This window comes from Vanessa cardui, chromosome 13 (assembly GCF_905220365.1).
Source record: "Vanessa cardui chromosome 13, ilVanCard2.1, whole genome shotgun sequence".
NCBI lineage: Eukaryota > Metazoa > Arthropoda > Insecta > Lepidoptera > Nymphalidae > Vanessa > Vanessa cardui.
The window spans coordinates 13,805,753-13,826,782 of NC_061135.1; the positions used below are offsets into that span (position 1 = coordinate 13,805,753).

General features: G+C 33.9%; 5 protein-coding genes across 6 annotated transcripts in view; 3 read left to right on the forward strand and 2 right to left on the reverse strand.

The window, feature by feature from the left end:
* LOC124534691 (voltage-dependent calcium channel subunit alpha-2/delta-3-like) overlaps positions 1 to 2,113 on the forward strand; it is a 31,084-nt gene extending 28,971 nt beyond the window's left edge. Inside the window, exons 22-24 of the mRNA XM_047110672.1 lie at positions 275 to 436; positions 503 to 622; positions 1,908 to 2,113. Coding sequence (XP_046966628.1) covers positions 275 to 436; positions 503 to 622; positions 1,908 to 2,036 — 411 coding nt within the window. The 3' untranslated portion in view covers positions 2,037 to 2,113. The remainder of the gene's footprint in view (positions 1 to 274; positions 437 to 502; positions 623 to 1,907) is intronic.
* A 4,177-nt stretch (positions 2,114 to 6,290) lies between these two features.
* Positions 6,291 to 13,858, reverse strand: LOC124534878. The gene is made up of 12 exons (XM_047110920.1): positions 13,005 to 13,858; positions 12,776 to 12,927; positions 12,043 to 12,263; positions 11,790 to 11,939; positions 10,556 to 10,646; positions 9,980 to 10,082; positions 9,562 to 9,691; positions 9,172 to 9,402; positions 8,764 to 8,875; positions 8,390 to 8,490; positions 8,014 to 8,142; positions 6,291 to 7,096 (listed from the first exon to the last, which is right to left on the reverse strand). Exons 1-12 carry the CDS (start codon positions 13,048 to 13,050, stop codon positions 7,012 to 7,014), a joined length of 1,551 nt encoding a protein of 516 aa, XP_046966876.1. The 5' UTR covers positions 13,051 to 13,858; the 3' UTR covers positions 6,291 to 7,011.
* Positions 13,859 to 14,004: 146 nt separating this feature from the next.
* LOC124534679 (mitochondrial outer membrane protein SLC25A46) lies at positions 14,005 to 16,544 on the forward strand. Its single transcript, XM_047110658.1, has 7 exons — positions 14,005 to 14,383; positions 14,546 to 14,643; positions 14,726 to 14,904; positions 15,156 to 15,212; positions 15,290 to 15,505; positions 15,580 to 15,790; positions 15,995 to 16,544. The coding sequence occupies exons 1-7, from the start codon at positions 14,212 to 14,214 to the stop codon at positions 16,280 to 16,282; spliced, it is 1,221 nt and encodes a 406-aa protein (XP_046966614.1). The 5' UTR covers positions 14,005 to 14,211; the 3' UTR covers positions 16,283 to 16,544.
* On the reverse strand, positions 16,521 to 17,051 carry LOC124534680 (39S ribosomal protein L34, mitochondrial). The gene is made up of 2 exons (XM_047110659.1): positions 16,893 to 17,051; positions 16,521 to 16,824 (listed from the first exon to the last, which is right to left on the reverse strand). Exons 1-2 carry the CDS (start codon positions 16,928 to 16,930, stop codon positions 16,590 to 16,592), a joined length of 273 nt encoding a protein of 90 aa, XP_046966615.1. The 5' UTR covers positions 16,931 to 17,051; the 3' UTR covers positions 16,521 to 16,589.
* An 88-nt stretch (positions 17,052 to 17,139) lies between these two features.
* Positions 17,140 to 20,493, forward strand: LOC124534678 (protein AF-9). 2 transcript variants are annotated; one of them, XM_047110657.1, is made up of 3 exons: positions 17,140 to 17,474; positions 17,573 to 17,782; positions 18,075 to 20,493. In XM_047110657.1, the coding sequence occupies exons 2-3, from the start codon at positions 17,599 to 17,601 to the stop codon at positions 20,126 to 20,128; spliced, it is 2,238 nt and encodes a 745-aa protein (XP_046966613.1). In that variant the 5' UTR covers positions 17,140 to 17,474; positions 17,573 to 17,598; the 3' UTR covers positions 20,129 to 20,493. The 2 variants fall into 2 exon arrangements, with proteins under 2 accessions (XP_046966613.1, XP_046966612.1); XM_047110656.1 differs by having other exon boundaries at positions 17,592 to 17,782.
* The last annotated feature ends 537 nt before the right edge of the window (positions 20,494 to 21,030 follow it).

A 21,030-nucleotide genomic window follows, 5' to 3' on the forward strand; every position in this document is an offset into this window, starting at 1 on the left:
AATTTGTCTTTATAATTCATCTCGTGCTCAGCGGTGAAGGAAAACATCGTGAGGAAACCTGCATGTGACAAATTTCATAGAAATTCTGCCACATGTGTATTCCACCAACCCGCATCGGAACAGCGTGGTGGAATATGTTCCAAAAACCTTCTCCTCAAAGGGAGAGGAGGCCTTTAGCCCAGCAGTGGGAATTTACAGGCTGTTGTTGTTGTAATCATAATATTTAGTAAACTGAAATAGAGAGCATTTTGAGCACTTTTTTTTTATTTCACAGCGCACCCCTAAAGCAATGGAAGCCTTAAGGCGGACCCCCCACCTGTGCAAGTGGCCTCTAATCGGCGCAGAGGTTCCGAACACCAACCTGCTCCTGCTGGCGATCTACAACGGCTGCAAGCACTCCGGGAAGCCGGTCAACAATCCGTTCACTAACGAACCGGTAGATATATTACAACCCGCACGGCTGCGCCTGTAGCGGCAGTGCGCTGATCGTTCGGCGGTGCAGGTGCCGCTGGCGGCGCAGTGGCGCGGGCCGCTGGCGGCGCGGCTGGCGTGCTGGCGCACGCGCGCCCCGCTGCCCGCGCGCGCGCCGCACACGCGCTGCTTCCCGCACGACTTCGCCTACGTGAGCTCCCCGCCGCCCTAGCAGTAGCCAAGTCGCCTCCGGTTTGGAGACGCTATGAGAGAGAATATTCACACGAATTCCTTTTAAACGAAAACTAAAAAAAAAATTATTTCGTTTCACGTGGAACATAAAGCAGAAATGATTTTAATGTTTTATAAGCTGTACGATTGGATTATACCTGACGACCAATCCCTTTAGATATAAATAAGCTTGTGTGCGTAACGAATTTCAGCATATGTAGTTCAATGTATCAAAAAGTGATACCTGTTAATAGTTTTTAACGGTTAATTTTAGTTTATTTTCACAGTCACTTAAAACGGCATCACCGTGGTGTACCAGTGACATAACAAAGGGAAATAAAAATAGCATACATATCTCTAATTCCATAAAAAGAGATAAACTTCCCTACACGATAAATAAGATGAAATTTGATAAGATTTAACTAAGATAAGACATTAATTAACCAATAGAAGAAATTATTTTTCAACTTTATCAAATTATTTAGATCGTTTTTTAGTATCTATTCACGGTATGATATTCTCCGATCAGATGTAGATTATTGCTACCTCGCTCTATTGCGATACAATCTATGATGCTATCATTGAAGAGCTCTCCCTATCTCATTCTTTAAATTTTGTAATACCAAATAACGAAGATACGATATTATCATAATCATGTTCTTTGAATTTTATAATTACTATATCCGAAGACACATATCATTCCCATAATATCCTTGGTGATGAGTACCCATCTGGATAAGTACCACCAACGCATCAAATATTCTACTGTGTGTTTCGGTCTGAAGGGTGAGTGAGCCAGTGTAACAGGCACGAGGGACATAAAATCTTAGTTCCCAAGGTTGGTGGCAGTATTGCCGATGTAAGAAATGGTTAATATTTCTTACAGCGCTTTTGTATATGACCGGTGGTGACCACTTACCATCAGGTGGCCCATATGTTCGTCCGCCAAACTAGCATAAAAAAATCCCACAATGACTTTAACTTGTCTTAGTATTTATTGATTTCTACGATATTTGAAATAATAATTGTCACCGACATACTCTGTAGGTAATTGGAGTGATGGAAAAGAATAACTACTGAGTTTCTTGCCAGTTTTGGACGGTAGAAACTAATTTCCGAACCGGTGATAGCTTTACAATTAATTCAGGACTTCAACATGATGATTGATTTTATGAGTCTACTTCAAACTACTAAAGAATAGCTTTATTAATGAATAAGCTCTACTGATCGGGTAACTAATTATTAGATTTTTATTCTGATTTCAGGAAGTGGGCTATCGACAATGCGGCCCCTGGCTCCCAGACCCTGACTCCGCCAGCAGTATTCACCTATCAATTGTTCTATCAATGGCTATGTTTATCAATCTTTTTTATGTAATTGTAAAAATAATTTAAACAATAATCATGTATAAAATATAATTTAAAAGACGCTCTTGTTAAAAATGTTGAAATGAAACACGGTTACCACATTCCTTAGTTTGTTTTATTAAATATAATTATTTGGTTCGGAAATGTATTACACACTTATAGTGATAAAGTTAGCAAGTCACCAAGCTGTCGACATTTCCTTTGAGAACTTTAATTAAACATTAACTTACTTTTGGAATGTTCAAAATTATTATTTATTCCAATAGAATTATTATATAAAGATATATTAATAAAATTACATTTTAAATTAAATAAAAATGTGTCATGTCTTGGAAGGAACTGACTAGAGAAGATACTGATGAAAGAGAAAAATAAATTGGGTCACTCTCAAGAAGGAAAGAGAAAGAAATAGCGCAAAGTTATGAAGATAGATAGTTTTATGACTTCTTCGTAAGCATAATCATGACAGCTTTAGGACCTCAATATAAATTAACTGTAGCGAAAGTATATTATTCATTACTTCCATACTTTAAAGTCAGTATATTATAATTCTATTGAAATAAATCTTACATAAATTGGTGGGTTACAGTTACTATAAATAAACGATATTAGTTGCATAGAAAAATAATTAATCTTAATTAGGTTCCTAAAAGGCTATTAATTAACGCAATAAAAGCAATTAATCGTACATTTGAATCCTTTTGATTTTTTTATTCATTATTGTCACATTATTAAGCATATCATTCATTGTGAATGAGCGAATGAATGCATAATTAACATTAGAAATTGTAGTACCGGCCTAATAAACATTGAATAACGACTCAGTAGGTTAGTTAGTAATTCTCTCTCGTTCTAACATTAACTATTTCACATTTGAATGAAGGAGACAACAAATGTCAAAACAATTATTGGTATGGGGTTAATCGTAATGACAATAAGTAATAATTGATATTCGAACAGTTGTAACAAAATTAAACTGAAAATGATACTTATGTAGACAATTTAGTAAAAGAACATTTCTGCAACCATATCGCAATTGAATGATAATTAATGTTCAGCCGTTCCAATAGTCCGTTAAGCTAGCCTTTTAGAAACCATTTATGTTTGGTAATCCATTGTTTCAATGATTGATATATATATATATTTAAAACATCGTTACGAAACACAACAGTCGGCATGACGGATATATCCTCCGCATTATTATTCTACGCTTCGCTTGTCATTGTGTTAATTATTCGAGTCATGAGATTTGCTACCTTGAATTACTAGACATTTCATACAATTGCATCGCTTCATTTTATTTCGAAATTCATTCAACTTAATAACTAAATCACAAGAAGTTAAGTTTCCCAAGTCAAAATAAAATTATTATTCAATTCTAATTCCAATTTAATTGGTTCTCAAACCTACCGACACAATCCAAACATATTAACAATTTAAACAGTATTAATTTATAATTATTGAATTATATAATTTTATATTTTAAATTTAACATACGGATGAATGACAGAAGTAGGTGTTGAGAACATAAAATATACATCATTAAATATCTTAAATTTTTAACGTAATAATTTAAAATAAGAAGATTGATTGAATGAATGAATGAATGTATATTTAAATATCGAATTCATATTTACTCTTATTGATAAACGTGATGGTTTTACATATATTTACCATCGAGGAATAAACCGTATCTTTTCAAAATGTCGCGAATTCCTCGACAAACGACAATATAACCGGCCCGTTTAATGAAATGGTAAAATTACATAATTCATGATAATTAACGAATTAAATTGTAAAGAAAATAATGAATTCGCTGAACCTTAATTCTAATGAATCCTTATATAATTTTATTAAAAAATAGATTAGAATTTTCATATTATACTTATAAATCTTAAATTTAACGTCCGAAAACTGTTAATTATAGAGAAACGTTATGTTAATAGTAAAATGAAATAAGTCGTTAATCGTGTCGATTTATAAAGAAAATATATCATCTTAGTTAAATTAAGTACAACGCTTTTGAACATCGACACTAATGAATACGTTGATAATAATGCCGATCCTGCAGTATATCTCTAAACTTTAGTAATCTGACAGATTAAACGTACTGCTATCTCTTTCTTACATGTCAAATTAAAAAAGATAGCAAATAGTCTTCTTTCCTGGACTTAGATTTTGAGACTTGAAATCGTTAGTGGGGCCAAGATTAATTTTTTAGTTAATATAATCTAATCCTGTCAAATTACTAGAGAGTTTCAGATGGTAGTTCACTCTAGAGACTAGCAAACTACGCGAAATATATTATAATGTAAGTGTTTTGCGCAAACACAGTACTCCTCAAACATAGTTTCCTCACTGTTACATACCGGTCGGAAAACAGTCCAACAGGAGGCGCAAGTCGAAAGGTTTTACGTGCGCACCTCCCAACTTGGGCCGCTAGTCAGCATTTCTTGACCAACGACCTAACGCGAAGCTTATACAATAGAATCGGCCCTTAACGCATATTCGGACTTGAACTTTAATATAACCTATTCAAACATTACACGGAATTATATCGAACGCTATTAAGTATTAAAATATAATTTGAGCTTCTACGATTGGGATATCGGATATTTTCTCCCATTAAAAATATTATATTTTATTTATACATCATTTCAACAGCTCTTGAACGTGGCTCGATCGAAACTATTTTTTAGAAAAGATTAAATTCTTGAATGTCTACCTAACTACAGTTTGTAAAAACATGAATTCGATCTCAACGTCCGCGTTTCCTTGTAATCATTTCATAATTTGGCACCATTTATTCTATTTTAACGCTAACAACATCTACGATTTTAAATTCATCAAACTGTATTACCTAGAGGTCTAGCAAATTATTCCGAAGGAATCGAATTACCGCTGCTTCTCAGCTAAATGCGTCTTTTACGTCGAGCGATATATTTAAATAAAAAAAAAGTTTCCCCAAAATGATATAAAACTTAACCGATGCAATTATGAATATAATATTTTTTGTAATTGTGCGTTATATAAATTTATCTAATTATTTCGAATCAAATGTGCATAAAAAATCATATCAAACAATTTCATGTTTTCTAAACAAAATAAATCCATAATATTTTACACGATAACATTAAAGACGCATTCATTGCAGATTCTCTTTGCTTAAAACAATTCGAGAAGGATCAGTATCTTTGAAAAAAAAAACACAAAGTGTTGTCATACTTAAATTTTCGACGTGAAATATTTTACGATATCTATACGTTGTTATATTATTGACTTAAAGAAAATAACATTTAATGTCATAAAAATAAACGAATTAAAATAATTTAACCAAGACATAATAAATTTAAAAATCATCTTTGGTAAATAAAAATATGGTAAACTTAAATAAACAACAACACATAATTAAGTTACTTTGATTAATTCGAGTAAAGAAAACGATATGTCAAGTTATACTTGACAAAATAGAATAAATTATTGTAAAATGAATATGGCTTTAAAATCAGACATATTGCAAAAGAAAATAGTACAAGACCCTATTTACAGAACAATCAATGGTGTATCTAAACTAAAACCAACTATGTTTATCTATCACTGAACTATTGTATTGTCATGGTAGGTAATAAATACAACATAGGATATCACATCAAAATAACACAACAAATATACAAGACATAAACTTACAACGAAATATTCATACTATATGACGGATAACTTTGGCTTCATAGTAATTATTAATAAAACGTTTTATTATTTTGTGTCTAAATTGCATTCGTGGTTAAAAACAGTTATTTTCATGTTTTTAACTCGAATACATAAAAATAGGACACAATACGTTTTTATAATGAATAATCATTTTCTTTGGTAAAATTATGCCACTCAAAAGAGTTTGTTAAGTATAATTATAACTTATAAATAGTTAAAACCATCTTGTGCAAATAATATCAAATCGATTGTGATGCATAATTAAAGAATAGAATGTGATTATTTGTTTCGATAAAATAGATATTTACATAGTAATTTCTGTTTTTGCAACTATTTGCAATTTTCAAGAAAAACGATATTATTTTTAATGACTTCAGTTATTAGTAACCAGCCGAAGAGTGAATGGTTTTCTGACAAGTCCGCAATCGAATGGTCGAATTTCGAAGTGACGAAAAATTTACGAAAAAAAATACTTTTATCAATTTTATGTGTCCCACTAACAAATTATAAATATCAGAAATTATAAAATCATTTTTATTCCTTTAATAAATATATTTTTTAATGCCACCATATTTTTATTTTACTGTGGCACTGATTTATTTACCAACTGACAGACGTCAGAGAAGCATTCTATCAACGACCGAACTTTACAAAAAAGTATTGTAACTTTTATGAATTTAACACATAATAGCTATTTATATGTGAAACTTTGGGAATGTCTTGTATTTTAACCTAACCTTATATATTATCTTTCAAAATTAAGAAAATACATTTGCATTTTAAATCAGCCCTAGGTAATCTATCAAGATAAAAAAAAGAACGCCCGTTAGTATATTACACGAGGTACATAAAGTACGTTTAAAAAAATATTAACGCAAACATATTTTCTCACAACCGCATGCAATGTAATGCAACATAGTAATTATATTTTTTTGTCACTTGTCAATAATAGTTTTGCTAAGATAATTAATTTTTGTTTTTAAAACAAAATGCACATTAGTAATACAATAAATAAATAAAAAAATAATACATATATGTAATGTACAATATATCGAATTAATAATTCCGGTGCCACACATGTGAATAATTAAGGAGACACTTCTGTCAAAGCGTTCCTATTGCTTGAAAACAGGTTAAGAGATTCAGAAATAGTCTTTAAAACATTTGAACGAATGTTTGCACTTGTGTGGCGCCGGTCTAAGGAACAAAATAATACATGACAGTTCGAAAATTGTTAGTCACTACATTAAAGGGCTGTTTCTCTGTCGATGTCCATACATCGGTTCATTTCGTTTCATTCCTCTTCAGATTCTGTATCAGAATCAGGTATCGTATTGAACCAATTCTCCCAGTTCGAGGGATTGCCCATCGTGGTTCGACTACGGATAAAACAATATTACGAATAAGCGCATCATAAATAATTAGACAAAATTCAGTATTACAAGGATATATAACGATATACAGGGTCATTGGTAACTCGACGTATATGCGTTAGGAGGTGATAGGGGTGACTATCTGCAATAATTTTAACCCCCATATGTATAATCCTTATACTTATCATTATCTATATCTTTCATTAGCTATTCAACTGTTAATGTATTTAAATTTTATCTTAAACTTGTATTAAGTAAGTAAGTTAAGTGAGTAAGTAAAATTTCTTACATTGGATATTATTTTTAATTAATTTTGTGGGAATTTTAAAGAGTACAAATTCGTTAATCTTCGAATACGAATTCCTACCAGCGTCCTTTCTGGTCATTCTATTTCGGCGGCTTTGAAATAAATTCCTAGTTTTTATACGTTTTTGGAAAGTTAAGAAAACGGTTATGTTTTTAAAATAATCTGCAGAACAAATTCCATAATGATTTTTTTAGTTTTTTAGACATTTTTGAGGAAACAAAATTTAAAAAATATTGAAATAAATTAGTTTTTCGTCTCCCATTTTTAAATTTGGGCTGATAATAATTGTTTAAATATTCACAAATATCCAGTGTTTATTCGTTTTTATAAATCAGAAGAAAAAAAAAAGTATTTTAATGATATATTTTTCTAAATAAATTTTTGAAGTTGCATTTTTGACAAATTTTGAAAAAAGCTAAAAAACGTGATAACTCAAAAATAGTTCAGTTTTGAAGCATGCATGTGGGGGTTAAAATTATTGCAAATAGTCACCCCTATCACCTCCTGGCAGATGTACGTCGAATTACCAATAACCCTGTATAAAGGATCGCTCAGCGCATAGCGCGTGTGCGTGTGCGTGCGTGTGCGTGTGCGTGCGTGTGCGTGCCGTACGTACCCGTGGCGGGTGACGGGCTGCGGCAGCGTGGCGGTGGCGGGCGGCGGCGCGGGCGGCGGCGGCGCGCGGCGCTGCAGCGTCTGCGTGCCGCCCCACCCCGCGCCCTCCGCGCCGCTGCCCTCCTCCCACCTGAACAACCACAACAGAACATTGTATAGACACGTTTATGTATTTAGATAAATTAAAAGGTTAGATAAGTTGCAGTTACTACTTTAGTGTGTATTTAAATTTGTCAAAGAAAGTTAACAGTAGAACACTTTTAAGTCCAATACTCGTAAATTAACGAAAGAAAAAATCCCGGCAATTGAAGCCCGTGGGAGAGTCTTCGTTCAATTTTAGACATGCGCCGGTGTAAATATACAGACAGACAACACACCCCGAGTTGTTATTGGTGGAGTGGCAGTTCTCGCACTCGCTGCGGTAGTCGTCCGCGTCCTCTGCGCGCGCGCTGCTCTCGTAGCTGCACACGCACGAAGGCTGACGGTACAGTGTAATATTTCATATACGTCTTCCTACTACATTACAAAATCTCAACAATCGTTTAAAAACTCAGCTCAAATCAAACATAACAAGTCTTCTATAAAATTTAGTACAACTAATTAAATGATAAAATTAAGCTTTCTAGTAAATGAGTAACCATATCGACAACACATAAAGTATACAGATATAACATTAAAATTCGGCCTGATTATTGTATAACAACAATGTTTAATTTATTTAAATAAATGTGAGGACTTATAACAACGTTACCTTGTCGACCGTGAGCGGCAGAGTGGGCGGCGCCTCGGGTTGCTTGCTCTTCGCGTCGTGCTCGTCGCTGAGCGCGCGCGGCCGCCCCGCCGTGCGCACCGACGCCTGACTCCTGCACCAACACAATACACGCCGTTAGCATCGTCGCAACGGGATCGTACTTTAACTTAATTTTTAATAGCAGTATTGCAGCGACTACCTATCTACACCTCATCGATGAAATTGGTTAATTTTGAATGTAAAAATATAAAACTTACAACTTGGTCACATACAAAATATGCTTCAATTTCAAGAACTGACAGGGGTCGTGAGTGTATCCTAAGAGTATATCGCCACACTCACGTGTCGTCGGCCTCCGCGGCGAGGGCGAGCGCGGCGTGCGGCGCGGGGGGCGCGTGCGGGGCGTGCGGGGCGAGCGCGGCGTGCGGCGCGAGGGGCGCGGGCGGCGCGTCGGGCGCGGAGGCGATGTTGAGGTTGCGCGGCACGCTGCGGCCCGAGTGCACGCGCTCGATGCGCTCGCCGGGCCGGTGGAACGAGCGCCGCACCTCGCCCGCCAGCGAGCGGTCGGCGCGCGTGAAGCCCATCGCCTCCAGCGTCGACGTGTCCACCGCCGTCGAGATGCGCGGGATCGTGCGGTGCCTGCCGTGCATGTCAAATGTCACCTCGGGCACCCTATGCGCTACTGGTGGGGTTTGCTCAAACTAAAATATAAAACAAAACGCAGACGCGCGGCGTGACAGTACATAAATATGCACGACTACTCGTGGAGTCGGGGGGGGGGCGTATGCGATCACTCACAGGGCGGCGTGCGTGGCGTAGAAGCCGGGCACGTTGTGCGGGCGCTCGTGGTCGTCGCGCGGCACGCTGAGGCGCGCGCTGATGGCGCCCAGCGAGCCCGTGAGCCGCGCGCCGCCCACCACTGCGCCCACTGATATCATAACTACATGTGTATATGTTTTAAAGACTCATATGCATATGGTTCGTGAAAGCGACCAGTATAATATCACAATCACGATCCATTAAAATATATATTTTTAATAAATGTTAAATATTTCATAAAATCAAAATTGGACAAAAAGGTTTCATTTAAAAGATTTTAGTACAAATGTGTATCTAAGTAAATTACTTAGATACACATTTTCAAAATAAAATGTCTATCTAAGTAATTCAAGTGTCACTTAATCTCTACCACCAAGCCAATAAGCCATATACGTACTGTTTGGAGCCAATGGGTGAGGAATATTAGACGCGTCTCTCACTTCCGACGGATGTACGGATTGCAGAAGAGGAGCGTTGTAGCAGGTCTGAGTATTCGCAATCTGCAACCATTGGCATTTGTTTTCGTAATTTTTTGACGAAGTCTATCTTGCAGTTGAACCATGATGTATGTTAGATGGATATGTTGTTGTTTCGAATTTAAATGTAGTCGTATATACATGGTAATGATTGCCACAAGAAAGTTTAAATCAATACAGAATATTCAAAACTTTAAGTCATCATTCAGTGTTATTTTCATTCTACCAACCAGGGGAAGTAAAAAGGTTAAACGTCAAAATCAAATCGAATTGACGTGATACCATTGGTCGAAATCTTCGAACGAAGTAAAATTAAAGGGAACATATATTTATGTCAAGTGGAATAGTCTTGAATTAAGAACAAAGATTTAATTTAATAGCTAATCAAGAACTGATTGCTCTGCGCATAATTATACAGTAGAGCTATTCGCAAATCGCGTGGCATATGTAATGGCATGCATGGCTAACTGCATATGGCTAATGCATGGGTAACTGACCTGCGCGACGGGGCGCGGCAGGTTGTAGGCGTGCGACGCGCACACGTCGTCGGCGGCGTACGTGCGGTGGAACGACGGCTCCGTGCCCACTCTGACGACCGAGCGACTTGATTTGTGTAATGAACACTTTTTAATTACTTCTAAATTAACATTTAGATCTTATAATAACTGCCTTCAAGTTATTAACAAGCTATAGTACGACACAACTTAGATGTCGCATCGGCAAAATTCGTAGAACCGATCACATCCGAATTAAGTACGCTATCCCAAATCATCAATATTTATTTCTCACGTGAATATGATCTTTGCATAAACGTAATAACTTGTAATATCATATCACATATGACCTAATATATTCGTCAATTTGACGCGTCGATTTACATGCACTTGCTTTCTCTGATACGTGAATCTATAGCGACGAATAGCGTCGAATGCCGCGATAGGGAGCTATTTCTATTGGTTGTGTAAATCGGCAGTAATCGGTTTTATTTTCATCCCATTGAATTTTCCGATGCTACATCTAATTTGTGTCTTACTATACGTTATTCATTGTAATAATAACTTATTCCTAGGATTGTGAATCAAGGTTGGCCGTTTTTCTATTAGCCTGTAGTGTCTGAGAACTGTCGATCCTTCGCTTTATATTATTTTTAACGTTTTAAGTTATAATCGCATCGGTTTAATAGTCCAGTTAGGTTGTTACCTCACCGGAAGACATGGTGGGTTTGATATAGTTGTGCATTATCATTTCGTAATCAAGGGAATTACATATCTGTGATGCTTGAGTTACAAACTCATGTGTCATTTATGTGCCGACTGTGCAGCACAAATATGACCCCGAATAGCCCTTCTCTTATTTTAAGATGAAATTTATAACTATCACGATTCGTCACTGTTAGTCGGTAGATGTAAGGGTGGCAAAATATCCACAGAGACATACGACCTCGCGACGTTTTCCTTTACGTTAAAACCCGACATGAATTATAATCATAGTTCCACGTGTTATATTTACTGAAATATATCGGCAATACTTAAGTAATATTCTCTAAAAACATTAAAATCTTAACGCAGTTTTCAATTGAAGCATTTCGATTTTATATAAATTTCTTTAATGTTTTATGTGGCAATGACTGCGAACAAAATGCCAAAGGAATTTGCGACATGATTTGGAATTTTTACAAGAATATTTTTTGTTAAAGTGCATCTACAAATATAAATTAAAATGATGTGTAACCTCATAGGATCCGAACGACACTGCGCCATGGCCTCCTCGTAGGGCGGCGGTGCCTCGCCCCTCGGCAGGTAGTTAGAAGGAGGCTTCCAAGCTCCCATCGGCGCTGTCTCGCAACTCCCGCCCATGTAGCCCATACTGCCGCTTATGTAGCTGAAGGCATAAAAATTTTTTTTCATTGTACCTACTACATTTTTACACATAAGTATTTTAATTTTTTAACGATTGGTGTCAATATTTTCAATGTCTATCTTACCCAATACTCGTCAAACTTCTCTGATCTTCCGTGTGGGGTGGCCGCCGCCGTTTCTGTTTCCTAACTCTGTAGACAACCAAGGCTACAGTGAGCAGGACTATCGCCGCTGCTCCTCCGGCCGCTACTCGGACATTAGCCTCAGCGCCCTCAGCGGGCTTCACTACATCGTCGAGACAAATAAACTCGCAGCACGTAGTACCCACACGAAATGAACGGCAATCCTGCAATGATACATATTTTATCATTATTTTACATTCAAATTTAACGTAAATATTTATTATATTAAATTATTTTAGTTCCTAAAAATAGGTCGCAAATATTTTTTGATTAGTTATTATTCAGGGGCAAAATATTTAAGAAGTAAATTTTACGGCTAAGCGAAGGGAAACTATAAACACAACAAAAATATTATTGTTAAATTTATTTATATTCGACTTTTCACATAGTGTTGTTAACATACATTTTTTGCGCGATAATATTTTATCGATATTAAGAAGTATTCCGAAATATTTCTGATTCACAAAAAATGTTTTATTAAAAGCCCTATTCTAATTGACAACATAAATTATACATAAATGTGACATATTGATAGTTATATATACCAATGAGCTATTTATTAAAATAAAAAAACGATATAAATAAAATCTACTATCGACTTCAACTGTCAATCTTTAATCAAAACTAGATTTTTGTACCTGTAATTGAAATATACGTAATTAAAAAAATAACATACCTGGGGAGGTGAACACAGAACAGCTTTACATACTTTTGGCACGCCATTGTCACAAATACATAACGTGCATGTATCGGGGCCTGGAACATAGTGCATCCCATTTGTAATGAGCCTTCCCCTTAAATCGGTGCATTCTCCTTGTGCTGCAACACCTATAACACCCAAACGACATTATAACACTCACTAGAAATCGTATTATTGATACATATAATTATTTCTTCCCACTTACTATAAAAGTGTAAGGTCGATAGACACAACACTGCTTTACTAAACATTTTGTTTTTACACTGACACAAATTTAACGTCAGCTCTAAGTCCACATTTTTAGGGCTTTAGGACTTCTGTCCTATTTATTTTAAATCGATAGTCGTTCGCTGACCGTGGGAAATCTTTATAAAAGATAGGGACAGACAGAAAATTGATCATGCGTCTTAAGCCAAGGTGGTACAAGTAGGTACTAAAGGCCTTTCGTAAAGTAATATTTAGTCCTGCTTTCTGACACACGGTGGCGCTAAAACTGATAAGCTTTAATAACTTATTGCTTAACTTTACAAAGTACTAGATACTAGTATTAATAGTTGAAATAATGTTTAGTTCCATTGTTCGTGTATTTTTTTCTTAGGTATTTTACTTTCAATAAAAAGTACGAGGTTTTCGTTATAATCAATACGTCAGTCGTCAAAAGGTACACAACTCTACAATAGAGGCTAAGCTTATGTCACGAACGACGTTGTGTATTGAAAGTTGCTATCATATTATCTAACTTAACACCTCTAATAATAACATAACATAATAATGAAGTTTAAGTATCAGCCACATTACGGCTTTAAAATGGAAACAATTTTAAATAGACGCGGCATAGAAAATCTAGCGTGATTTTGAAAATTTATTTTAAATAAGTGAAACTACACATCCAAAATCCAAATTAGACAGTTTTTACAAATTTATCTGCTTACTAATCAGTAGAGGGTTATAGTTTTTAGCCTTATTGTTACTTTTATGTATTTTGGTTCTATATGTTTCTGTATGTCGATTAAAAGCCTGAGTACAGATCGGCGTATTGATTTCATAACATAATCTCCAAACAACACAATTGCCTTTAGACCTGTACACCTCTGTATGATGTATATTAAAACAATGTCTTGTTGGTCGTCTCCATCGGAATCCTAATACTTAGCCAAAATTTATTTAAAGATGAACATACTTAAATTATATGTCTTATCACATATGTCATCTGTCAAATACAACTAAGACAGCGCAATTTTAACATTTTGAACATCATTATTGCTATAATTTGTAATCGTTCCATTTTTCTTATTTATTTGTATAAATATTTCCTAATACTGTTTTTATAATTACTAGGCGGAAGTAAACTACTGTCAGTTATATGTTGAAACTTGTAGAAGAATGCACTAATTGTTAGATAATTATAAAATATGGCTGGTTTTGGAGATTACAGTGGTTATAATCGGCCTTTCGGATTAGATCCTAATAGGGAGACTAATGATATATATGACACCCGTTACCAACAAATCTACGGCTACCATACCCCCTTAACTGAAGAGTATCAAGGTCCGCCCTTGGTAATGGACGATGCTCCAGAAGAAGGTAAATTTAATAATTGAACACTATTTTATGAGCTTCGTAATTAGCATTTTTATACTAAAAATGAACTTCTTTTCAAAGTACAAAAGGACAGATTAGTCTAAAAAGCTTTTAAGAACTATTAAATTTATAATTTAAAGAGTAACAGAAAATATGTTGTTTCAGAAAACAATGCCTATGTAACAACAGCCATAAGTGTAGCAAGTCTTATAACCGAAAATTTATTAAGTCACCCATTTATTGTGCTTAGAAGACAATGTCAGGTTTGTTTACTCATTATTAGTTATTTTTATATAAATTTTATTCTACAATAAAGCTGAGATTTCGATAATTGATTATGATTAGGTACACAATAGCTTGAGGAACTACCATATTGTACCATACACTCTTCTACCAGTTGTGGTAAGGTTGCATAGAAGGCAGGACTTCACCACACTCTGGAAAGGAATTGGTTCCACATGCATTGTGAAGGGCCTTAACTTGGCTGTTGAAGATGTCATGTCGAAGGGAACGGGATGGCCAAAGTTGGTATCTTATAAATATCTTATACATAGTTTTATATATAGTGTTATCTGAGGACTTAATTTTTTTAGAATTGTAATAATTTTATAATAATATCTATATACATTCAAAACAAATATATATTTAAATACATAAAAGTCTTATACTGAAATGTTTGATTTTGTAGTTAGTTTCTGGTGTATCTTTTTATTATTTTCATTAAATTATCAATGTAAATCTTAAATATGTAAACATTTATTATGACCATTTGCAGAGAAATTGGAAAGTGCAGCTCAGTGTTACAATTTTTACAACATTTGACTTTGAAAAGGTAACAAATAATACTTAATTGTTTTAATTTATTGACATCCATACATACTGTGTGTTAATTTTCTAACATCATTTCAGTATAAGTATAGCAATAGTCACTCCTTTCTACTCTGCTAGTCTAGTAGAGACAGTGCAAAGCGACATTGCAAGTGATAAACCTGCTCTATTGGATGTATTCAGAGAAGGTTTTATGCGTATTCTGGAATGGGGAACTCCGAGCCGTGGCAGAATGCTACCCATATGGGCTATTGTATTGCCGACAGTATCTCTTGGCATTTCAAAATATTTTGCTCAGTGAGTTATTTGAGGTATTATTTTATTTAAAATTATCAGAATAATTTATATTCATTTATAAATTTAACTTTCAGTATTTTATTAAGAAGCGTAACAGTAAGAATCTTACGCTTCCAACAGAGACACAAACATGAATTAAATGATTCATATAATGTAAACTATTCTAAGAATGCCCAAAATCCTCTAATAGAAGATATGAATTTAAAGGCCAACATATTCTCCTTTATAACAATGGAAATTCTATTCTACCCAGTTGAGACTATCATACACAGACTACATATACAGGTATGCTATGAAAAAAAAACCTAAATTATTTAGGGTATATATATATTTTTTTAATTACTGATAGAACTTGACACTTCTTAACTAATAGATTATGCATCAGTATTAATAAATTGAGAACTTAAAGAGTGTAATTTAATGTAAATAAAGAATTATAAATAATAAAAGCAGCAATATGTGAAAATGAAATCTTAAAATTATTTCTAGGGGACAAGAACAATAATAGACAACTTAGACACAGGAACATCTGTGACCCCTATCCTAACGGGTTACCAAGGGTTTATGGATTGCTACAACACAACCATCGCCAAAGAGGGCTTAGGTGGCCTGTACAAAGGTTTTGGTGCCCTAGTGCTACAGCTCGCTGCACATTTAGCTATAATAAAACTAACAACATTAGTAGTATCAGAAATGTCTAACCTCCTCAAACCAGCTAGCACCCCAACTAATTCAGAGGATTCTGTTCACTCACAACAAAAGTATTTGTTTAACTGATTTAAGGCTAGCTATGAGTTATCAGTGGCAAATTGTTTGTATGTCCTGATATACAAATACGACTCATTAAATCTGCATTGTACAAGTAAATTGAGTTTACCTTTTTTATTGTTTTAAATAGTTGTGATTATATTTTTTTTATCTTAAAGTAGATCAAAGATATCAATAGATAAAACTTTTTTTAAATTTGTTGCTTAGATGTAAGAAAAATGGCTAAGTTCTAATTTAACTGTTGAAATGAAAATAAAACACACAATATTTATTTTATATTATTTCTACAATTAATCCTACCCTTAAACCTAACAAATTAATGAGACAAAACGTGTCGGCCTTTTAAGAACCTTCTCATGATAATTCTTCGACCATTTGGAGTTGACATTCTAGCATTCCAGCCATGGCGACGAACTCTTCTCACTTCGTTGGGACGCGGAAAATAACATCTTACCTTAGTTCTAATAAGTGATAACAAGGGATTTTCGGGTTTTACTAGACTGGTAGTTGGTGAAACGTGTGCGAATGATTGTAACGTTTGGCTTACGCATCTGAAAATTAGGAATGAATATAAATAAGAAAAAAAATACATTATATATTTGCCATTATTAATACTTACTTTAAGGGTTGTAGAACAGCTGTCATAAATTTAGACATGCTTATTGCCTTTATATGTTTACTATTATATGTTAACTATTAAGATTAATTAAAAACTAACACCAACAAGGTTACAAAATCCTATCTGTCAATTGTGATTTGTGACATAACATTGTTATCTTTAGAATCTGAAAACTTATCTATGGTTTTTCTTAAACTGGCACTACACGTCATTAAAACTTTATGATTGCTGATATTTTATGAATTAAAATTTTCAGACCTAAATTAAATACTTTAAAATATTTGTAATAATTTGCATTCATTATCATAAGTCACTATTCTTAACAGAACATTATGCTTTACTAAATGCAAATGTGGCCTGTGCTAATATTTTACATGTGTAGAGGCGGATTATTTTATGTTGTTTTGAAAAGAACGCACCTCATACACCAATGTCGATATGAAATTGAATATGGCGGACAAAAATAACAAGGGCGCTAAAAGATTATTTTCGTTATTTAATATAATTTCAGTTCAGTGATTAGAAACTATTATCACTAGTGATATTTAGAAATTTGTTTAATCTAAGCAGTAAACATTAATAGTAAGTAATTAAAATGGGATTTAGTCATTTTATATTTAGTAGTTGTTTTATTTTTTAATGCGTCGAGATTGATATATGAACTTCTATGTTAAATACAGTTTTCTTAATCATTTTTAGATCCAAAATGTCGGCAGTTAGAGTAAATATAGAAATCGGGCATGAAGCTTCATTGAAATCTAAGAAAACCTCTGAAGGCTTCACTCATGATTGGGAAATTTTCGTACGCGGTCAAGAAGGCGCTGAGATAAGTCATTTTGTCGAAAAAGTAGTTTTTAAACTACATGAAACTTTTCAAAAACCAAGACGAGGTACCCAATTTAAACTTTTATACAACTATATCTCTAGTTAGAAGTAAAATAATTGACTAATAACACCTAACTCGTTTACTTTGTTAAAGTAAACAAGCTGAAATTGTATTTCTTTTTTATGAAACTGCATTCTTTTAATTGATAAATAACAATTGTCAATACATGAATGGTATGTTAACATAAACATGTAGATAATATTGTTTTTAATTCCAGTTTTTCACTGAAATAGTATTTACTAATATATCGAAGATAAAAAATATGTTGATAAGACATTGTATAATTTTTTTTTCAGTTGTAAAAGAACCTCCCTTTTCTATTAAAGAGTCTGGCTATGCAGGATTTAATCTTCCAATTGAACTATATTTAAAAAATAAAGACGAACCTAAGAAAATTACCTTTATCTATGATTTAACACTACAGCATGGTGGATTTTTAAAAGACAGATATATTTTTGAAAATCCAAATGAAGAGTTTAAGAGAAGACTTTTAAAGGGCGGTGGAATGATTGTTGACAAAAATGCATTTTATACCAATCCTGACCAAGAGAGTAGAAGTAGGGATTCATTTACCGATGAAAAGCCACAACTTGTCAGTAAACCTAAGCTATCATCAGATAATAACAAGAAACATAAAACAAAAGAGTACAAAGAAGAACCTAAAACTAGCAGTTTTGAAAATTTATTTGGGCCCCTTATCAGGAAACCACCAAAAGTGTCACCAGATCCTAAAAAACTTGAGAAAAATTTGACATCAGCAAAATCAGATAAAAAAGATAAAGAACGGTCAAGCTCTGATAAGAAAGCGAAACATGAACATAAAGAAGCAAAATCTGATAAACTTAATATGAAAGAAGAGAAACAAAAAGTTGAAAAATCTAAAAATCATAGCCGAGAACAAGAAAGAATTAAAGAGAAAGCCTCTAAAAGACAAAGCGAAAGGCCACCTTCTCCTGAACCACCAAAGAAAAAATGTCCAACTCCAAACAGAAAAGTTCCAAGTCCTGTACCTAGATCTAGTAGTGCATCTAGTATGAAAGAAGAATATAAACCAACAAAGCATATTTCAGAAAACTTTGAACAAAAGAAAACAAAATCTGATGATAGAATACCCGAAATTAAAATAGAAAAAGATACAAAAGAGAAAAAGAAAAAAGAAAAGAAGAGTCATGATAGAGATAAAGAAAGAAAAGAAAAGAAAGATCATAAGAAGGACAGTCACAAAAACAAAGATTCTCCAAAAGAGCCATTGAAAGAATTAGTAAAAGAAGTACCAAAAAGTAGAGAAATAGTGAAAGAAAAAGAAATAGTTAAAAATTCTCCTGTAAAAGAAAAACTATTAAAACCAGAAAAAACTAAAGAAAACCTTAGAAAATCTCCTCAGCTAGAAATTCCTGAACGTCATGAAAATCACAAATCTAAAGATAAAGGTGAACCTGAAAGGAAACATAAGCACAAGAAAAAAGATAAAAAAAGAGATGAATCTAAAGAAAAGCACAAAGAATCAAGCAAAGATAGGAAACAAAAACATGATAAAGTTCGGGAAATAGCAATTGAAAAACCTGAGGTTATAGAACTCAGGGAAACTCCAATACAAAAAGAGCGGGCTCTTCCTGAGCCAGCTTCCCCCATATCTATAGATACAGCATCTCAGTGTAGTTCTAAAAGTGGTCTTAATAAAGGTATTCTTATTGGAACCGAAGATATAAACAGCAGCCATTCAGATTCTGAAGGTTCAATGATTGCAGATGAGGAAGATATGAAAGTAAAAATAGAAAATCCATCACCAAAGCATGTGAAACGAGAACCTTCCCCAGAACCTGAACCAGAGCCTGAACCAGAGCCGGAGCCAGAGCCAGAACCTGAAATTGAACCAGAACCTGAGCGTATAGTTGAAGTACCTCCAGTACAGCCAAAAGAAAAATCCAAAAAACACAAGGATAAATCTAAAAGAGAAGAAAAGCGACGAAAAAGAAAAGCTGCTGTGGAGGAAGATGCAGAGAACAGAAAAATTGCTAAGGCTGCTGATTCAGGGCCCTCTAATAATGAAACGGAACATGGAGAAAGCAGTGGCTCTTTGTCAATAGAGACCAAAGTACAAGACAATGGAGTGTCGAGTAGTTTGGGTGAGGATGCAGAGCCAGGAGATTTGTCACCAGACTACATGGTACAATTGAGAGGTTTGCAGCAACGCATAATGACAATTAAGAACAATGAAGATCTTGAAAGGGTTGTGAATCTCATAGCAGAGACTGGGAGGTATGAAGTAACCACTCAAACATTTGATTTTGATCTATGTTTATTAGATCGTTCAACAGTGCAGCAATTGATACAGCTCGTGGGTTGCTAGCCGTCAAAAATGGACCTTATAAGGGCAAATGTAAATATGTGGCTTTGTATGCGATAAGACAGTTGTACAATATGAAGTATCATCTACCTTGAGCGTGAGGTAGATCATTTTACGATTATTTTGCTCTTTTGAAAACTAAAATTGCTATTAAATAAAGTGCATTTGCATGTAGAGCTATCTGTAAGCATAAGAAATAATCTCAAATGTCTACTATTAACTATTTTATGTTCTTATATTTTAATGGAGTTGTAAGTGCAATATTGTATAGGTTATATAAAGTTATAAGACTGTTAAAAGATTGTTAAAGGTGTTGTATATTTTGTACATTATATTGTATTGATTTATTATAATGTAAGTTAATTACTCGAGAGTTTTTAATTAACCTCCCTAAGTCAGTGGGACTGAGAGAGATTGTTAATGATTTGTATATATCACACTGGTTGTAAACTTTTGCACCACAAATACTTTTACAAGGTAATGATACTTACAAGTTACATTGCACATCTTATAAACCTTTTTGTTTTTTTTTTACTTATTGGCTTTATAATATTTTTTAAAGATTGTTATTAACATCGCATTAGTGAAAACATAGGTAATACGACTTTTAAATCATTTTTATGTAGATTTAATTTAAATTTGCGCTCATTTTTTCAGTTATTTTTGACGTGAGCCATTGTAAATTATGTTTTGTTATGTAACTTATTTTTTTTAATTTATCGCTTATTTTAGATATATATTTAAATAAAAATAGCATATATTAATATTTTTTGTTTCCAAACCCTCACATATTTACATTTATAATCTCTGACCTGCAGAATGAACTGTGCTAATTTAACTTACATGAGTTTGTAGAAAAATTAATTGCACAAATTGTTCCATAATACTGTTTTTTACTCAGAATC

What these genes read in the sequence shown, in the direction of transcription:
- LOC124534878 (XM_047110920.1), bottom strand. Translation starts at nt 13,050, where the DNA reads ATGTTTAGTAAAGCAGTGTTGTGTCTATCGACCTTACACTTTTATA. An exon ending in TCACCCATTGGCTCCAAACA is followed by an intron (nt 9,692 to 9,979) that starts GTACGTATATGG and finishes TTATGATATCAG; the next exon opens with TGGGCGCAGTGGTGGGCGGC. An exon ending in TCCACCAATAACAACTCGGG is followed by an intron (nt 8,143 to 8,389) that starts GTGTGTTGTCTG and finishes GTGGTTGTTCAG; the next exon opens with GTGGGAGGAGGGCAGCGGCG.
- LOC124534679 (XM_047110658.1), top strand. Translation starts at nt 14,212, where the DNA reads ATGGCTGGTTTTGGAGATTACAGTGGTTATAATCGGCCTTTCGGATTA. An exon ending in GGACGATGCTCCAGAAGAAG is followed by an intron (nt 14,384 to 14,545) that starts GTAAATTTAATA and finishes ATGTTGTTTCAG; the next exon opens with AAAACAATGCCTATGTAACA. An exon ending in CAACATTTGACTTTGAAAAG is followed by an intron (nt 15,213 to 15,289) that starts GTAACAAATAAT and finishes ACATCATTTCAG; the next exon opens with TATAAGTATAGCAATAGTCA.
- LOC124534680 (XM_047110659.1), bottom strand. Translation starts at nt 16,930, where the DNA reads ATGTCTAAATTTATGACAGCTGTTCTACAACCCTTAAA. An exon ending in GCTGTTCTACAACCCTTAAA is followed by an intron (nt 16,825 to 16,892) that starts GTAAGTATTAAT and finishes CCTAATTTTCAG; the next exon opens with ATGCGTAAGCCAAACGTTAC.
- LOC124534678 (XM_047110657.1), top strand. Translation starts at nt 17,599, where the DNA reads ATGTCGGCAGTTAGAGTAAATATAGAAATCGGGCATGAAGCTTCATTG. An exon ending in TTTTCAAAAACCAAGACGAG is followed by an intron (nt 17,783 to 18,074) that starts GTACCCAATTTA and finishes TTTTTTTTTCAG; the next exon opens with TTGTAAAAGAACCTCCCTTT.